Source organism: Amphibalanus amphitrite, unplaced genomic scaffold (genome assembly GCF_019059575.1).
Source record: "Amphibalanus amphitrite isolate SeventyFive unplaced genomic scaffold, NRLGWU_Aamphi_draft 000656F_arrow, whole genome shotgun sequence".
Taxonomy (NCBI): Eukaryota; Metazoa; Arthropoda; class Thecostraca; order Balanomorpha; family Balanidae; genus Amphibalanus; species Amphibalanus amphitrite.
The window spans coordinates 236,316-251,993 of record NW_024882150.1 but is presented as its reverse complement, the minus strand read 5'-3'; the positions used below and the strand labels follow the sequence as shown (position 1 = coordinate 251,993).

At 47.0% G+C, this 15,678-nt stretch overlaps 1 protein-coding gene across 1 annotated transcript; it reads right to left on the bottom strand.

Annotated features, from left to right (window-relative positions):
- Positions 1-310: 310 nt before the first annotated feature.
- On the bottom strand, positions 311-13,636 carry LOC122364093 (tubby protein homolog). The gene is made up of 8 exons (XM_043334163.1): positions 13,513-13,636; positions 7,508-7,692; positions 5,133-5,276; positions 4,666-4,768; positions 4,390-4,514; positions 3,941-4,058; positions 2,627-2,779; positions 311-1,040 (listed from the first exon to the last, which is right to left on the bottom strand). Exons 3-8 carry the CDS (start codon positions 5,274-5,276, stop codon positions 907-909), a joined length of 777 nt encoding a protein of 258 aa, XP_043190098.1. The 5' UTR covers positions 7,508-7,692; positions 13,513-13,636; the 3' UTR covers positions 311-906.
- Between the last annotated feature and the right edge of the window lie 2,042 nt (positions 13,637-15,678).

The window sequence follows — 15,678 nt, the reverse complement described above, 5'->3', positions numbered from 1 at the left end:
CTACCACATTATAATCCACTGCAGGCATTTTAAGACTTTTCATAGCTAAAATAAATGTTATACATATATCAAAGAAAACAATTAATATTTCGAATACAATGAGTAAACGTAGTTAACAGTTTCTGATTTCTTAAAATAACAATTTGGTGAAATGTTTTTATTACCTTTACCATTTGTATCGCCGATAATTTGTCTAAAAATAACTGTTATTAAACGGAGCAGTTTGATCCACCACATGCTCGTCTCATATCGCCACATTTCGATCCAAAGAACATCGAAGCCGGAAGCATTACAAAATATTTTAATACGGTTTAGGTATGTCTCTATTGGGCAAATCATGCAACGTAAAACAGTTCAAAATAAAGTTTTTGTTAGAAAAGACATTAGCTGAAATAACGTTTGAAAATGGCCATATACCAAACATGTTTGGCGTCGGAGTCCGGAGAAGACGTTTTCTCGCTATAAATTCAGCAGTCAATCCTAACAACAACCACAAATAGGTACCATCCTTCACAGCTGAGATCAACGGGAGGACACTGCGCCTCTGCGCAACATTTAGGAACACTGGCTAGTGTCTACAAACCAACACTGTCTCATTTAATTCTGTCATCGGCCAGGCACCCTACACCAGCAGCTCAAGCTCAACAACATTCCCGCTGGTCTAAATGCCACCGATCTTAGTCACATCTTTAGTCACATCAGTTTCAGACACATCAGCTCTTCCCTATTTTGATTGTGAGCCTGGACCCGGGTTTATCCCGATCAATGTCATTGACTTCGCCAGCGAGTCTCAGCACCATCCCGCATTTGGAGGGCCATTTCTGCGCCACAGTTCGGGCGTCGTTTCGACGCTCCCGGTCTCTGAGCGAGTTAACGTGGGAGGTAAGCAACTCCGAGGAGACACGTTCACTCGCAGGCCAGCTTGTTGTCGAAGCTGCTGAGCACGATGGCGAACGCCTGCAGCGCGCACATGGGGTAGCGGAAGTCCATGGTGAATACGTCCTCGGCCACCCGGCCGAACTGCAGGATTATGTACTCCACTGCCGGTAAACAAACGGAATAGTAATTAGTCATAAGTAGGCAAACTTCATAATTTCGTACCTACTTGGTATCAGCAAGGTAACAGCCACGGTGGAAAATATGTACATCCGTTTCAAACTGCTGTTCATCTTTTGCTAGGCTCAGAGAACAATGCATTCTTGACGGCCGTGGACATGTACAAGAAAAATACCAAATCTAATTGCCAAAAGGCACAGTGCATATATTCATTCGCACAGCTAGACTATCACAGGGTCACTCACAATCTTGAGGCTGGAAGTAATAACACTGAACTACATAAATAATGGCATCTGTCCGATATATGTAGGTACTATAAAAACATTAGAGTTTCGTAAATGGAGTCGTCGTCATGCTGCGGCCACTTAACCCGCGCGGGGCTGGGGTCTCCAGCCGAACGCGCGGGGCTGGGGGGGGGGTAAATTTTACCCCCCCCCTGTTATCTCCCGAACTAATGGTCCGATTTGGAAAATTCAAACGCCAATCGAAAGCTCTCATCACGAACTACTAAAAACATGTACTTAATTTAAAGTTTGAGGTCAAAAACAAGGTCAGGTCAAGGGTACAAATTGCAAGTTTCTACAGTATCGGCCTTGCACCGTAGTTGCCGAAGAATGGAGTCATGGACTGAGACTGATCGCCCAAAACGTGTTCTTAGGCTACCAAGACAATATTCGTTGCATACAATATCATTCAGAGGTCAAGGTCAAGGTCAGGTCAGGTCAGGTCAGGTCACCAAAAAACAAAATATAGAAAAGGGCATGTGCGACACATGTTTTATGGGTCATTTTACTCATAGAATTCAATAGGCACACTCAATAAGTGATATGGACCACCTCTGGATGAATTTCAGGTCGAGGTCAGGTCAAGGTCAGGTCAAGTGAGGTCAAATTTTGAAGTTGGTTGTTAAGGCCTAAAAAGGTGTCTATCTGATGCAGTTTTTCACGGCGAATCGAATGGTGCTATTTTTGTTTCCGTACGAGGTCTAGAACTTCCAAAAAAGTCATTTTTCAAAAAAAATGTGTGTCGTGACGTCATAAAATTTTGAATAACTCCCACATTTTTGAACCGATTCTTCTAAAATTTGGTATGTAGGTGCACATAGACCACTTCTCTGACATATATTCCGGTTTTTTCGATAGACTCAAAATTTTGGATTTTATAATGATTTTCCCAAAAAAGTCAGTTTTTTGAAAAAATTTAGGCCAAAATCCAAAATTTTCAAAAAAACTGAGATAGCCATTTGATAGACAAAGTAAAATTACGTATAAACTTTTTGTTACGACTTGATTCCTTTAAAAATGAAGATGTTAACGGCGTTTGAACTTTTGCCGTTTTTGAGGCGAAAATGGCGAACATGACGTCACTAAAACGTCAATTTCTCAAAAATTTTCCGACGGATTTCGCTCAAATTTTCAGGGAACGTGTCAAATTGATGTAAGAAAAGGTACTGAAAGTTTGGCGGCGCTGCGCGCCGCCGTTTTTGAGATATCGCAAAAATTCGCGAGGGGGGTAAAATTTACCCCCCCCAGCCCCGCGCGGGTTAAGTCGAATAATTGAGGGTGCTTACGGTCGTTGTCGTGTACGATCTGGAAGTTTTTCACGGACGCCTGAGTGACTCGTCCGTGAAAGTTGAGCACGTACGACTGGCTCTCCTCGCACCAGACCGGGGATTTGTTGTGGAGCTCCAGCAGGTTCTCCATCATGTTCATCCGCCAGCGCTCTGAAATAGAGCCGATGATGAGTTAGAGGAGTGCATTGATCCTGATGGGTTCTGCTCCTAGAGAGAATCTCTCGTGTCAACAGCAACAGTTATGTCCATGAACGATGATGATGCCTAAATGAATAATGAGTTCGTACTGAAAAGTCTCCCGCTATATGAAGGATCGTCGTTGATTGCACGTTGCACTATCAGTAAAGAAACAGAGTGTCTGATTTATCCCGAGCCTTCATGGCACTTTGCACCGGATGTTTCTTTGGCGAGAAAGGAAGACAGCGGAGCAATATCACACCCAGCACATCGATCGCTGATATGACAACACTGTCCCTAGAGACTAGACAACATCAGTCAAGATATGCCCCAGTCATGACCCATCGTATCCCCCAGCGACGCCCAGCCTCCGCGCCCCGCGGCTCTGAGCGCTCCGACGCGCTGTGTTCTGTTCCTATATCATCACCGGCAGCTCTGCTGAGGGGGCGGAACAGAGCGCAGCGAGGGAGGAGAGGAGGGGGAGTGGCGGTGGCTGCAGCAGCTCAGACCATCGATCGGGCCGCGGGCAGACTGAGATGAACACTGCCCCCGCCGACCCCGCTGGCCGGGCCGACCGCCCACCGCCTGTTCGTCGAGACCGACAGTGAGTCCCGTCGGGACCGACAGCGCTCCCGCTGACCCGGTGACCTCTCACCGACGGGGAAATGAAACGAAATACGAGAGCGAAATTCACTTGCAGACTGGGCCACTTGGGAGTGAGGGCATTTATAAGCTTCGAAATGGTTGCTGTGAGAGTGAATGTGGCGCTGAGCATTGCATCGACCTTCTCCCTGGCATGCGTGGGAGGGAGTCGTTTTGGTCGCACTCGAGAGGTGACCAGGTTTTGTTATCCTACCTCTTAATGTGGCCCGCGATCGTTCCACTTCTGAGGTAATTTAAAAGACGTTTATACAATCATGGGTTTATGCAATCAGAGTCGGGAACGTTTCTTTTTTTGTGGGGTTCACCCAGTGCTTGTGTTTTCCTTTTTTTGCGTACCGAGCAAGGGTATGTAAAGTTATAAACTATTCCTCATAACGTGCCGAGCAGGGTGCCCGCCGGGCAGATGTATGTACCCCCGTTATAACGTACCGAGGAGGGTTCCCGCCGGGCAGATGTACCCCCGTAACGTACCGAGCAGGGTGCCCGCCGGGCTGGAGGAGGGAAGCTGAATCCGCGTGTGGTCCACAGTCATCGCCGGCACAATCACCGTCATCTTCCGTGGGCCGCGGAAACCCATCACGTTAGTCTCCTGGCAGTGGAAGTCGTGGGTTAGGCAGTGATTTTTCACATGAAAAATCGATGTAGAAAAAAAGGCCTGTTTAGACCGTAAAAATAACGTGACCTGTGTATTTGCATTCATTCAATCATGAATGAATGAATGAATGAATGAATATCTGGTAGAAATAGTTGCCTTATATGCTGTCCTCCAATAAGAAATTATAGCGAACAAAACATAGCCAGTAGCCAGTCCAGTTGCTATGATACGGCTCGTGATGGTCTTGCCATGCTAAGGGCCAATAACGGTTTCTACTTTGACGCAGCCTGTCTCATTCAGCCAGCGTGTCTCTCGCGGGACTCACGTAGCAGATGGCGGCGATCTCCTGGCGTTCGGAGTGCAGTGGTCGGGCCAACTGCCGTGCCTTGGGTGACACCCCGCTATCGTACACCGTGAACTGGGTGCCCACCAGATTCGAGCGCACCTTGCCTGGAAAATGAACGTACATTTGTGAGTAGGCGAAGGCGTTGTCGTGGTGGCGTGAGGCGTACATTTGTGGATGAAATGTATGCTACATTTGTGGAGGAATGTAGAGGAGCATCATCAGAAGAAAGCAGAAGTGATGCTTTTAGTAGCTCACCAACAAATGCTTCCGCTCCTCTCGACAGGTCCGTGGGATCCGTTGACAAAAGATAATTGCTGGTCGCACTTTTCTTTCGCTTTCTTCCTGCTAATAAAAACACCTGTAAAATCAACATTTAAGTACAGATCACAGGTGTTTCATGTGCAGGTGCCAGTATCAGGGCAATAGTTTCAGTCGGTTGTCTGCCACCGGGAGTATGCAGCTTAGTTGGAAAATACCATATTTACGTTACTTCATTTTCTTACGCATTTGACGCTTTTCACAGACAAGTAACTACCTCCTGAATGCCAAAACATAAAATGTCATGTCATACCCACTTCAGTATTCCAAACATAAGAAATCCTAGAACAACAGCCGCTTTGAGAATTAACAACCCTTGCTACAACCTAAATGATTGAGTAGTGGGCGCCGGGCCATGCTAATCCCTTTATACATAGAACCCAACGGTCGCAAGCAATACCTGCCTTTTTACCGTCGTCTTTCTCCATGTGCAGGAAGTAAGTGGGATAGAAGCCTCTATCCATGCCCCTTCGGTCTCGAGTGACGCGGCATTTGACCAAGACACCCTGGGCGGCCGGCTCCATCACAAATTGTTCCACGCTGTCCATCTAAAAACAGCAAATGACACGTTTGTCACTGTAGCTGCAAACATGCATCCACCTGACAAACATGCATCTGACAAATAGCAAGAACGTCTGTCAAGTTATCTGTCGACAAACTTTGATGATAGCTTGCACTTTGGATTATTTGAGAAAAAATGCGCTTGTGAGTTACGGCAGAACGCACGAGAGGGCAGTGTCCTTTTCCTTAACCCGGCGGCCGCTGGGCCTCCGCGCCACCCGCCGGCCGCTGGGGGGGGGGGCATAAAGTTGCCCCCCCTTTACTTCTGCGACGATATCGTCGCAACGCGAAGAGATAAAGAAGCGAAACTTTGCACACATCTTCCTGAATACCTAGCCGAGGTTGTGTCCAAATTTGGTGTCGATCCGATTTGAAATGACGTCACAGTGACGTCATAAGTGAAATTATAGATTTGCGACTCTCATATTCCTCACGATACATCACATATATGGGACCGAATATAAAGGGCCGATTATTGGTCAGAAACTATATGGAAGTGTAGCAAGATGTTTTAGGATGACAGCAGGTGCTGTCTAGTTCATTTACAGTCGAGTTTCATGCTCAGCGTCATCAGAAACGGTCCATAGCGGAAAACGACAAAACTTTATGACGTCACTGTGACGTCATCTTAGGTGCTACAACCACCAAACTTTCCTCAAACATTGCCTAGGTATTCATTTGAAGCTATGCCAAGTTTCACGTTCGTAGCTCATCAGGTTTCGGAGATATTTCACAAAACGTAAAGGGGGGGCAACTTTATGCCCCCCCCAGCGGCTCGTGGGTTAACCCGCGCGGGGCTGGGGTCCCCAGCCGAACGCGCGGGGCTGGGGGGGGGGTAAATTTTACCCCCCCCCTGTTATCTCCCGAACTAATGGTCCGATTTGGAAAATTCAAACGCCAATCGAAAGCTCTCATCACGAACTACTAAAAACATGTACTTAATTTAAAGTTTGAGGTCAAGGTCAAGGTCAGGTCAAGGGTACAAATTGCAAGTTTCTACAGTATCGGCCTTGCACCGTAGTTGCCGAAGGATGGAGTCATGGACTGAGACTGATCGCCCAAAACGTGTTCTTAGGCTACCAAGACAATATTAGTTGCATACAATATCATTCAGAGGTCAAGGTCAAGGTCAGGTCAGGTCAGGTCAGGTCACCAAAAAACAAAATATAGAAAAGGGCATGTGCGACACATGTTTTATGGGTCATTTTACTCATAGAATTCAATAGGCACACTCAATAAGTGATATGGACCACCTCTGGATGAATTTCAGGTCGAGGTCAGGTCAAGGTCAGGTCAAGTGAGGTCAAATTTTGAAGTTGGTTTTTAAGGCCTAAAAAGGTGTCTATCTGATGCAGTTTTTCACGGCGAATCGAATGGTGCTATTTTTGTTTCCGTACGAGGTCTAGAACTTCCAAAAAAGTCATTTTTCAAAAATTTTGTGTGTCGTGACGTCATAAAATTTTGAATAACTCCCACATTTTTGAACCGATTCTTCTCAAATTTGGTATGTAGGTGCACATAGACCACTTCTCTGACATATATTCCGGTTTTTTCGATAGACTCAAAATTTTGGATTTTATAATGATTTTCCCCAAAAAATCAGTTTTTTGAAAAAAATTAGGCCAAAATCCAAAATTTTCAAAAAACCGAGATAGCCATTTGATAGACAAAGTAAAATTACGTATAACCTTTTTTGTTACGTCTTGATTCCTTTAAAAATGAAGATGTTAGCGGCGTTTGAACTTTTGCCGTTTTTGAGGCGAAAATGGCGAACATGACGTCACTAAAACGTCAATTTCTCAAAAATTTTCCGACGGATTTCGCTCAAATTTTCAGGGAAGGTGTCAAATTGATGTAAGAAAAGGTACTGAAAGTTTGGCGGCGCTGCGCGCCGCCGTTTTTGAGATATCGCAAAAATTCGCGAGGGGGGGTAAAATTTACCCCCCCCCAGCCCCGCGCGGGTTAAATCACTTTCTTGATTGATTTTGAGGCCCCATCGCGCCCGTTTGCTTAGTGGCCAGTCTCATCAGTTTGTGTCAGGCCCTACCGGTCTGTGTTTGGTCCCACTAGTCTGTGTAAGGTCCCACCGTGCCCCACTAGTCTGTGTTAGATCCCACTGTGCTCCGCCAATCTGCATTAGGTCCCACTGGTCTGTGTTAGGCCCCCAACGGTCTGTGTCAGGTCCCACCGATCTTTACTAGGTCCCACCGTGACCCACCGGTCGGGGGCTGATGGCCGGCTCTGTCGGCCACTCGCTCGGTCGTGCCGGCGGCGGCCAGCTCCGGTCAGAAGCCGGCGCTGTGCTCAGAGGGCTCTCGGGCTGTCCCAGCAGGATGGGCGTCTCCTCCTGCCACCGTTCCTCCTCCAGCAGCCGCTGCCGGTGCCGCCAGCGCCGGCCCTTCTCTGTCCAACAGAGGCCCTACGGTCAGTCACATAACTCGCCTCCCTCCTCAGCCAGCCGGCGCTGCCGGTGACGCCAGCGCCGGCCCTTCTCTGCGCCAAGCAGACCCGATGGTCAGTCCCAGCGGCCATCACCCACCCTTCTTTGACCACAAGTCCCGGCGTTGGCCCTCTCTGTGAGAAACCGACGGTCAGATCCAAACCGACGCACACCCTTCTCCGTCTAATATAAGGCCTCAGCGTAGTTCAGCAGTCTCATCACAGACCCTTCTGTGTTAGGACAGGCTTTGGGACCTCAGAACCGGCCCCTCGCTGCCTTACTACAAACCGTACTTTATTTGCTCAAAACAGGCCTCAGGGGGCTCAGCAGTAGGTATCACCACATACCCTTATGTGTTGAGACAGGCCAGAGGCCTCGAGTCCGAACACTGGACCTTCCTTCTCTGTCAAAACAGATTATCACAAGTCGCCAGTGAAGAACAGACCCATGAGAGTCCCAGCGGCGGTTCTTCCTTGTTCGCTACAGACTCAGAGTTGTTTCTCTACCCAACACATATTCTCTTTGCCAGTCACTTTATCCTTCCAGGCGGTGGGGGGGGGTATTTTTTGCCCCCCCCCCCTTTAGTTTTTTCGATATATCTCGAGAACCGTTGCGCCGATCGTCACCAAACTTTCAGTACCCTCCCGTGAATAGCTATTGCACTTTGTGACCAAAAATTTTTCCAAAGGCTATGATAGGTTGACGTCAGAGTGACGTCTTTTCTGCCCTTTTCGACCAAAAAACAAAGGTTTTGCGAGAAGAGCTGTCAGGCCTACAGCTTTAGAGATACAGAAAAATGTTTCGGACACAAAAGGTGAAGAATTGAGAGGGCTACAAAATTTCTATCTCGCATTTTTGAAAGTTTAGGATTTTGACCCCCAAAAATTAAAAAATAGATTTTTTGAATATAATAGCCGAAAAATCCAAAAAGTTTTTTTGAATTTCGAAAAAACGGAAGATATGTGATAGTACCCACCGCCTTCTATCTACATACCAAATTTGAGATCGATACCTCTTTTTTGGCCGAGTTATAGCGAAAAAACTGTTCAAAGTTGATGACGTCAAATTTTCGAACTCAATTTTTTGCAATTCTAGACCTCGTGGCGCCAAACGAAGACCACCGTTAGACTCCCCGTGACGAGCTGCATCGAATCAATACCCATTTTATGCAAAAAGTATCAACTTTGAAATTTGACCTTTTTGACCTGACCTTGACCTGACCTCCACCAGAAAGTGACCTAAACCGTACCTGATGGTCTTATAACCAACACCATTGAGTTGGAAATGAAAAACTGGCCTTAAAACATGCATCGCACAACCTTAGTAAAGTTGGGTTCATGTGGTGACCCTTGGTGACCTTTGGTGACCTGACCTGTGACCTGACCTGGTATGACCAGTGACGTTTAATAGCATTATATGTACTAGATAACTGACGCCCTATCGCTAATTTTCGACAAAATGCGTTTTACTCGGTGTTATAGCGCTTTCCCTAGAAGCCCCGTGAACGATGAAACATTTTATCTTTGACCTGACCTGTGACGTCATCGGTGACCCCGAGGTCAATGAAATTTGGTTTCCGTCGACAAATTTGACAGAGCTATCGAACGCCGTTTGAATTTTTCGGATCCGTCCAGTAGTTTCGGAGATATGGGGGGCAAAAAATGCCCCCCCCCCCCCACCGCGCGGAAGGTGGCCGGGAGGCGTATTCGCCAATTGTATTACACGAATCGGCCCATCAACTAGCGACATCTCTAGTGCGACGTCATAGCCATCCGCCGCGACAATGCATGCATTGAGGCTAGATTTGAGTTGAGACTATTTTTGCATTGTATATGGCTATCAGACATGTATGTGTCGCCGTAGCCGAGTGGTTAGAGTCTCGGTGTGATGGACGACAGGTCGGTGGATCGATTCTTGCTTCAGCGGTTCTTTTCTCTTAAAAAGAAGTCGGTCGTAGACGCGCATTTTTGGCCCCTACGTTCGCACGCCAATATCGTACGCCCAATAAATCTCTGACAAGTGCTCATCTGATTAAGGAATAAGTTGCAAAAGAACTGCAGTTGCAGTCTATACCTTAACTACCAATTTTGTTACGGCACTGTCGATATTCGTCAAAGTCGGAAGAGCTATTATGAAACACACTCGAATGACAACGGATTCCTGTATTATTTCATCGATCAGATAAGACATGTATAGATATAAATTGATGACAGCCCGCCGTGAGCATGCAACTTAACAACCAGTCCCAAGTTATCTTCATAAACGTCTAATATAAATCTTTTGACTTTAACTAGATTCCAAGTAAGAGGACTTAGGTATCCCCCTGGCGGCTGAAATGTAAAAGTTATAGTTAGGGCATAGCTCCTATAGATGACGCTCTGACGGCTGGAAACTGATTATCTCGTCCCGTGATTACGCTAACAGCTATGCCGAACTTTTTTTGTGCATGGTGATTCTTACACGAAAAGCTATCTAATAGCCTGCTTACCAGCGTGCGATTTTTACTTTTCATCTTAGGTCTCGCTACTTTTAGGTACTTTACCTTGCCAAGTGCCCACCTACTTTCAAAAGGTCAGCGCCGCCCCTGTCAATGCTGCGTGCTATCACCCATTGGCAGTGAGAAATATTGATCAATGAATGGCCATCGCCCAGCACCATTTGTCTTTCCATTGGCTACGTTCGCATAGTATGCACTATGCATTAGTGATGTCAATCACAGAAAATCAGAACACCGCTACCAAACCAAATACAAACAAAGACCATTGGAAAATACCGAAACCGAACCAATCGGTTGGACTGCAAATATCTATCTTATGCAACATATTCATTAGAAAAAAAGCCTACGTCTGATTTCTTAGGTGCACGCCGTTACAAATGTATAAAAAACGCACAATGACAGATGACACGAAAATCGAAGTCGCCGAGTGGATTCGAACCACCTACCTCTGAATCACCAGTCCGATACTCTAACCACTTCGCCACGGCGATAATGTACCCCATGTAGCTTAAATGTCAATAAGTTAAAACCTAGCTTCAATAGACGCCACCAGGGCGAGGACCGAAAGTATGACGCCACGCTGACGTCACTCAGGAGGCAAGCTATTGGTTGGCCGATTCGTGTAATACAATTCGCGAATACGCGGCCGGGAGGCCCACCACCTGCCGGATTATGCCAGGCACATAACAACTACCGACAATCCTACAGTCTCAGGGCAGGTTTAGGACGTGGCCGGGATAGTCGTCCCAAGATTGACACAAACGATCGAGATCTTTGAGCGATGCAGTTCCCTGGTCAGTCCCAGGGCTGACTTTTTCTGCCATCGAACTCGTCTCCCCCCCCCCCCGCATCCCCCGGCCCGATATAAGCCTGCACCCTGAGTCGCTGACACGGCATTTATTTAGCTCGGTCCAGTACAATATGATGACATGGATTGCTCTTCATTACCCCAGCTGGAACAACCACCACCGTCGTCGATTTGAAAGGTTCAATCACACCGAGACACCAGATTTTCTACCCCGCCAATGTCGGATACACGGTCTGGCGGGGGCAGGAACTGTGACGAGGTCGTCCCCGGGGCAGGGACTGTGACGGGGTCGTCCCCGGGGCAGGGACTGTGACGGGGTCGTCTCCGGGGCAGGAACTGTGACGGGGTCGTCTCCGGGGCAGGGACTGTGACGGGGTCGTCCCCGGGGCAGTGACTGTGACGGGGTCGTCTCGAGTTGTATCGACCGTGCTCTGATATCCCAGGGGGCAGGGGAGGAGGGAGGAGAGAAGTCGGTAGGTCGAGAGGAGCGCATCCCAGCGACACCGCGTCGCCGCTGCTGCGGTGAATGATTCAGAGGTGTTTTCAGCGTTTGAGGCACTGACTGGACGACTTGATTTGTCGGATGACTTGAATGTGGAAAGATATGTTTATAGGTGTTCTACATTTCTCAGCAAGAAACCAAAGCTTGTCTTTTTGTAAACGAGTTACCCACCTAAGAGGTAAATAAGCAATTAACTAAACGCAGTTACGCTTTAACTAGTTATCGTTTGAAATGAAGCTGTCACATCTCGGTTTATAGCAATTAGCCTAAATCATCAGCCATCGTATAACAATGTTTTGGGGGCACCAGCTGTAGGGGGCAACTCTTTGCAGCACATCTGCCAGTTTCAACTAACTAAATAGATAATTTTAATATTTTCGGCACATGTGTACCTAAATCACGCAGGTGGCGCAAAGAGTCCTTTCAGACGCTTTCCCACGATAGGAAAACAGTGTGCCGATCACGGTGCGGTGACAGTCATAAGACTGGCCGGTGTTTCCCCCAATGCACGTTCCACCGCCCTCACACGGGCTAGAGCTCACCTCTGACCGCCTTCATACCAGCACGTGCACACGGTGTGAACAACGTTAGCAGCCCCGACTGCTACCGACTGACTGAGGCAGCGGTCTGTGCCGAGACTGCTCCCCTCTCACGGCCAGTGATCTCGTCACCATGGAAATGTCTCAACACACACCAATATCCCGCGACACACACACACACCTACACATACACAGAGTCGTGCGCTAATTTAAGTCTAGGAATGTTGTTATGAGAGAGAAAGAGAAAGGAAATGAGGGGAAGAGAGAGAGAGAGAGAGAGAGAGAGAGAGAGAGAGAGAGAGAGAGAGAGAGAGAGAGAGAGAGAGAGAGAGAGAGAGAGAGAGAGAGAGAGAGAGAGAGAGAGAAAACGATACCTAGTAAACCAATTTGACTGTAACCCAATGCTGCGTTATTACAAATCATTATAACAATATTAGGTTCTTTTATTAAAACTATTTTATGTGTATAAGGGAGTATCTGGCACGCAACAGGCTGCCCACAAATCTTCCCTCCCTCTCTCTCTCTCTCTCTCTCCCTCCCTCCCTCCCTCCCTCCTCTCTCTCTCTCTCTCTCTCTCTCTCTCTCTCTCTCTCTCTCTCTCTCTCTCTCTCTCTCTCTCTCTCTCTCTCTCTCCCTCCATCCCCTTCCTCTCTGACGCACTAAACCTCAAGCACACACGCAGGCAGCCACAAATAGAACCTGACCGGCCGCGTTGGTCTGGCGCAGTGACGGTTAGTAACACGCTGTTGGCTTACGGCCGGAAACTAGCCCGGGCCAGAAGATACAGAAGACACAAACACGGTGGTTTTCTCACCACGATAGAGACCTGACCTGACCGTTGCTTTGTAACCTACACTCTGCTCTGTTTGCTCCCCATGTAGTGAGTAACAAATATACCTATGTGGTGTCGGGCGGATTGCCAGTGGGGTATTTACACACCTGGGCGTAAAATGGACGCGCATGATGCGACAAAGCGCACTCACGTCTGCGTTTTCGTGTCACTGACATGCAGAAGCTCAACAGATTTTCTGGATAGACACCAAAGAAATGGTAATCGATCGTGCGTGTTACGTGAATAGTAGCGTCGGCTGATGGAAGTTTTTTTTCGTCCTAATTATAAATAAGCGTCATACACTTTTTAACTTGTATAAAAAGAGACGCTGGTGTCCTTTAATTAAAAAAGAATCTTAAATAGGCATCAATGTACACCGATGATAAACTTCAAGCTGATGATTGGTGTTCCGATCATTTAAAAACACATACACATTTCCCATCAAGTCTTATTTTTCCTTCACTTTATTAAGTGTTTTGGGTTTAACATCATCGTCGAAATAAGAATACATGCGTCATCCGTCTCCGTTACCAAAATTCTTATTTTTATTCAAAGTAGCAGTGATATCCTTATTGATCACGACTTATGATCGGTCCTCTCCTCACCCAGGGTCCTCCGTAGCCGACGTCTGAGGCCGAGCCGCGAGCCGCGCTGGAGCCCAGCCGACCCACCAGCTCTGTCCGAGGCCACCGTTTTCGGTCCGCGGGTCGCACACACCACCACCCCCCCGTCGACGGGCTCGGACTGACCCGGGCGTGCCGCCGAAACCGACGGAGCACGCCGCCCGGCGCACTGCCGCCACTCGAGGAGAGAGAGAGAGAGAGAGAGAGAGAGAGAGAGAGAGAGAGAGAGAGAGAGAGAGAGAGAGAGAGAGAGAGAGAGAGAGAGAGAGGAGAGGAGAGGAGAGAGAGAAAGAGAGAGAGAGTGAGAGAGACAGAGAGAGAGAGGGAGGGAGAGGGAGAGAGAGAGAGAGAGAGAGAGAGAGAGAGAGAGAGAGAGAGAGAGAGAGGAGAGAGAGAGAGGAGAGAGAGAGAGAGAGAGAGAGAGAGAGGGAGAGCCTGAGCTGTACAAATCGTATCATCGTGAACTGGCCTGAAGACTTGAAAACGCGGTTGGCGTCACAAGATCCAGCTTGAATAGAATATAAGGAATTTCAACTTTCAGCCATATCACTTACGTGTTATGAGCAATCGCAAAAAAAAGAACGTCAGGGTCCAGCTGGGTGGCACCAACTTTCGGCCGAGGAGGGATGAAAAACGTGTTTCCGTGCATGGTAACCACCACATGCGATTATTGGGCGTGTTTACTACATCGCTGTGCGTCAGCATTCCGTATCCGTAGTATGTATGTATAAGTATATGCTTGCGGGTACCGATGGTTATGTCTGACATAGTGAAGGCCGGTCTAATAAAATGGCGTTGCTCACTATCCGTGCTCATTCCAGATGAGCTTACTCATAAAATCGGCTTTTCGCAGTAGCAGGTTATTTCCTTGCTCAAAGTGATGTCATGCCGAAATATCGTATAGAAGAAGCTCATATGTAGAAAACTTACTTAGTATCTGCCCACCAAGGCTTCAAGAGTGAATTTACGTTTTGCGAATGAAATTCTTACAACACGTTTTCTGCGCGAATGCGCTGAGAGCATTACCTCCCTGAGCTAATCCTCGGTTTTTGCTGGATAAGTTCCACCATGCTTTAATCGAAAAGGATGCTTTTGTGATTTCCAGGGAGCCCTCGACAAGTGGCCACTGGCTCGAGTCGCCGAGATGTGGAAACAGCCGCGGAATTCCGCGTAAAACATCAGGGGACTTCCGTATAGCTACACTGTATTAACCAGGTGTATTACCAGGTGGGGCATTCCACGTCAAATCAAACACCGAAATCCGTCATCCCCTTCGATTTTTCTGAAAATTTGTAGGCAGACTGGGCATGGTTCAAAACTGAGTTACGGATAATATTTTCGAAATTTGATGACGTATCGCTGAGATATAGGTCATCGAATATAGCCAGAAATGCCAGACATCAATTTTTTAAATGTCTATAACTCTGGTTTCTTTTCTGGTATCAAAATGATATTAACAGGGTCTTGTAGGCAATTGATAAGGCTTTGATTTTATTTATAAAATTAAATTGGAGTGACCTTGAAATGCATTTGACGTTGAATTAAAACAGAAAAATTTAAATAGCAAAAAACACGTCTCCTTCGATTTGGGTAATTTTAACATATTATGTCCGTCACAATGTTCCTAACCATCTGTGAAAAAATTGGAGTGGGCCATTTATAACTTTCGCGGCAAACGCCGTTTTCATGCATCAACATCACGCAACCGCGCGTGACCTTGAAAGACAGAGTCAAGACATGCTTGCTTGTGTACACTTTCTGAAATGAATGGTTGCTGATTAGTGATTTCCCAAACTCTGCGAGAATGGAAATGCATAGTTATCGTAGTCAAGCATTCACGTTCCATAGTAAAAGTGTCTCAGGCAAACGGTATTTTGCGGTGAATTTTGAGCTGTGTGGAAATGCATCATGAAGTAAATTCAACGAAAACATTATCACGCAACGATATCTTCACGTCTTTTTATCCTCACTTTACGAAAGAACATACATTTTTGAGCATGGATGGGGAATTTCTAGTTAATCCAATAATAAATATGGCAGTTAGAGGCCTGCTAAGAGTAACATGTCGCCGACTGAGGCGGGATCGGCCGACGCGGGAAACGCAGCAATCACAATTTTGTGTTTACACGTTCATGTTTCAATTGTTTA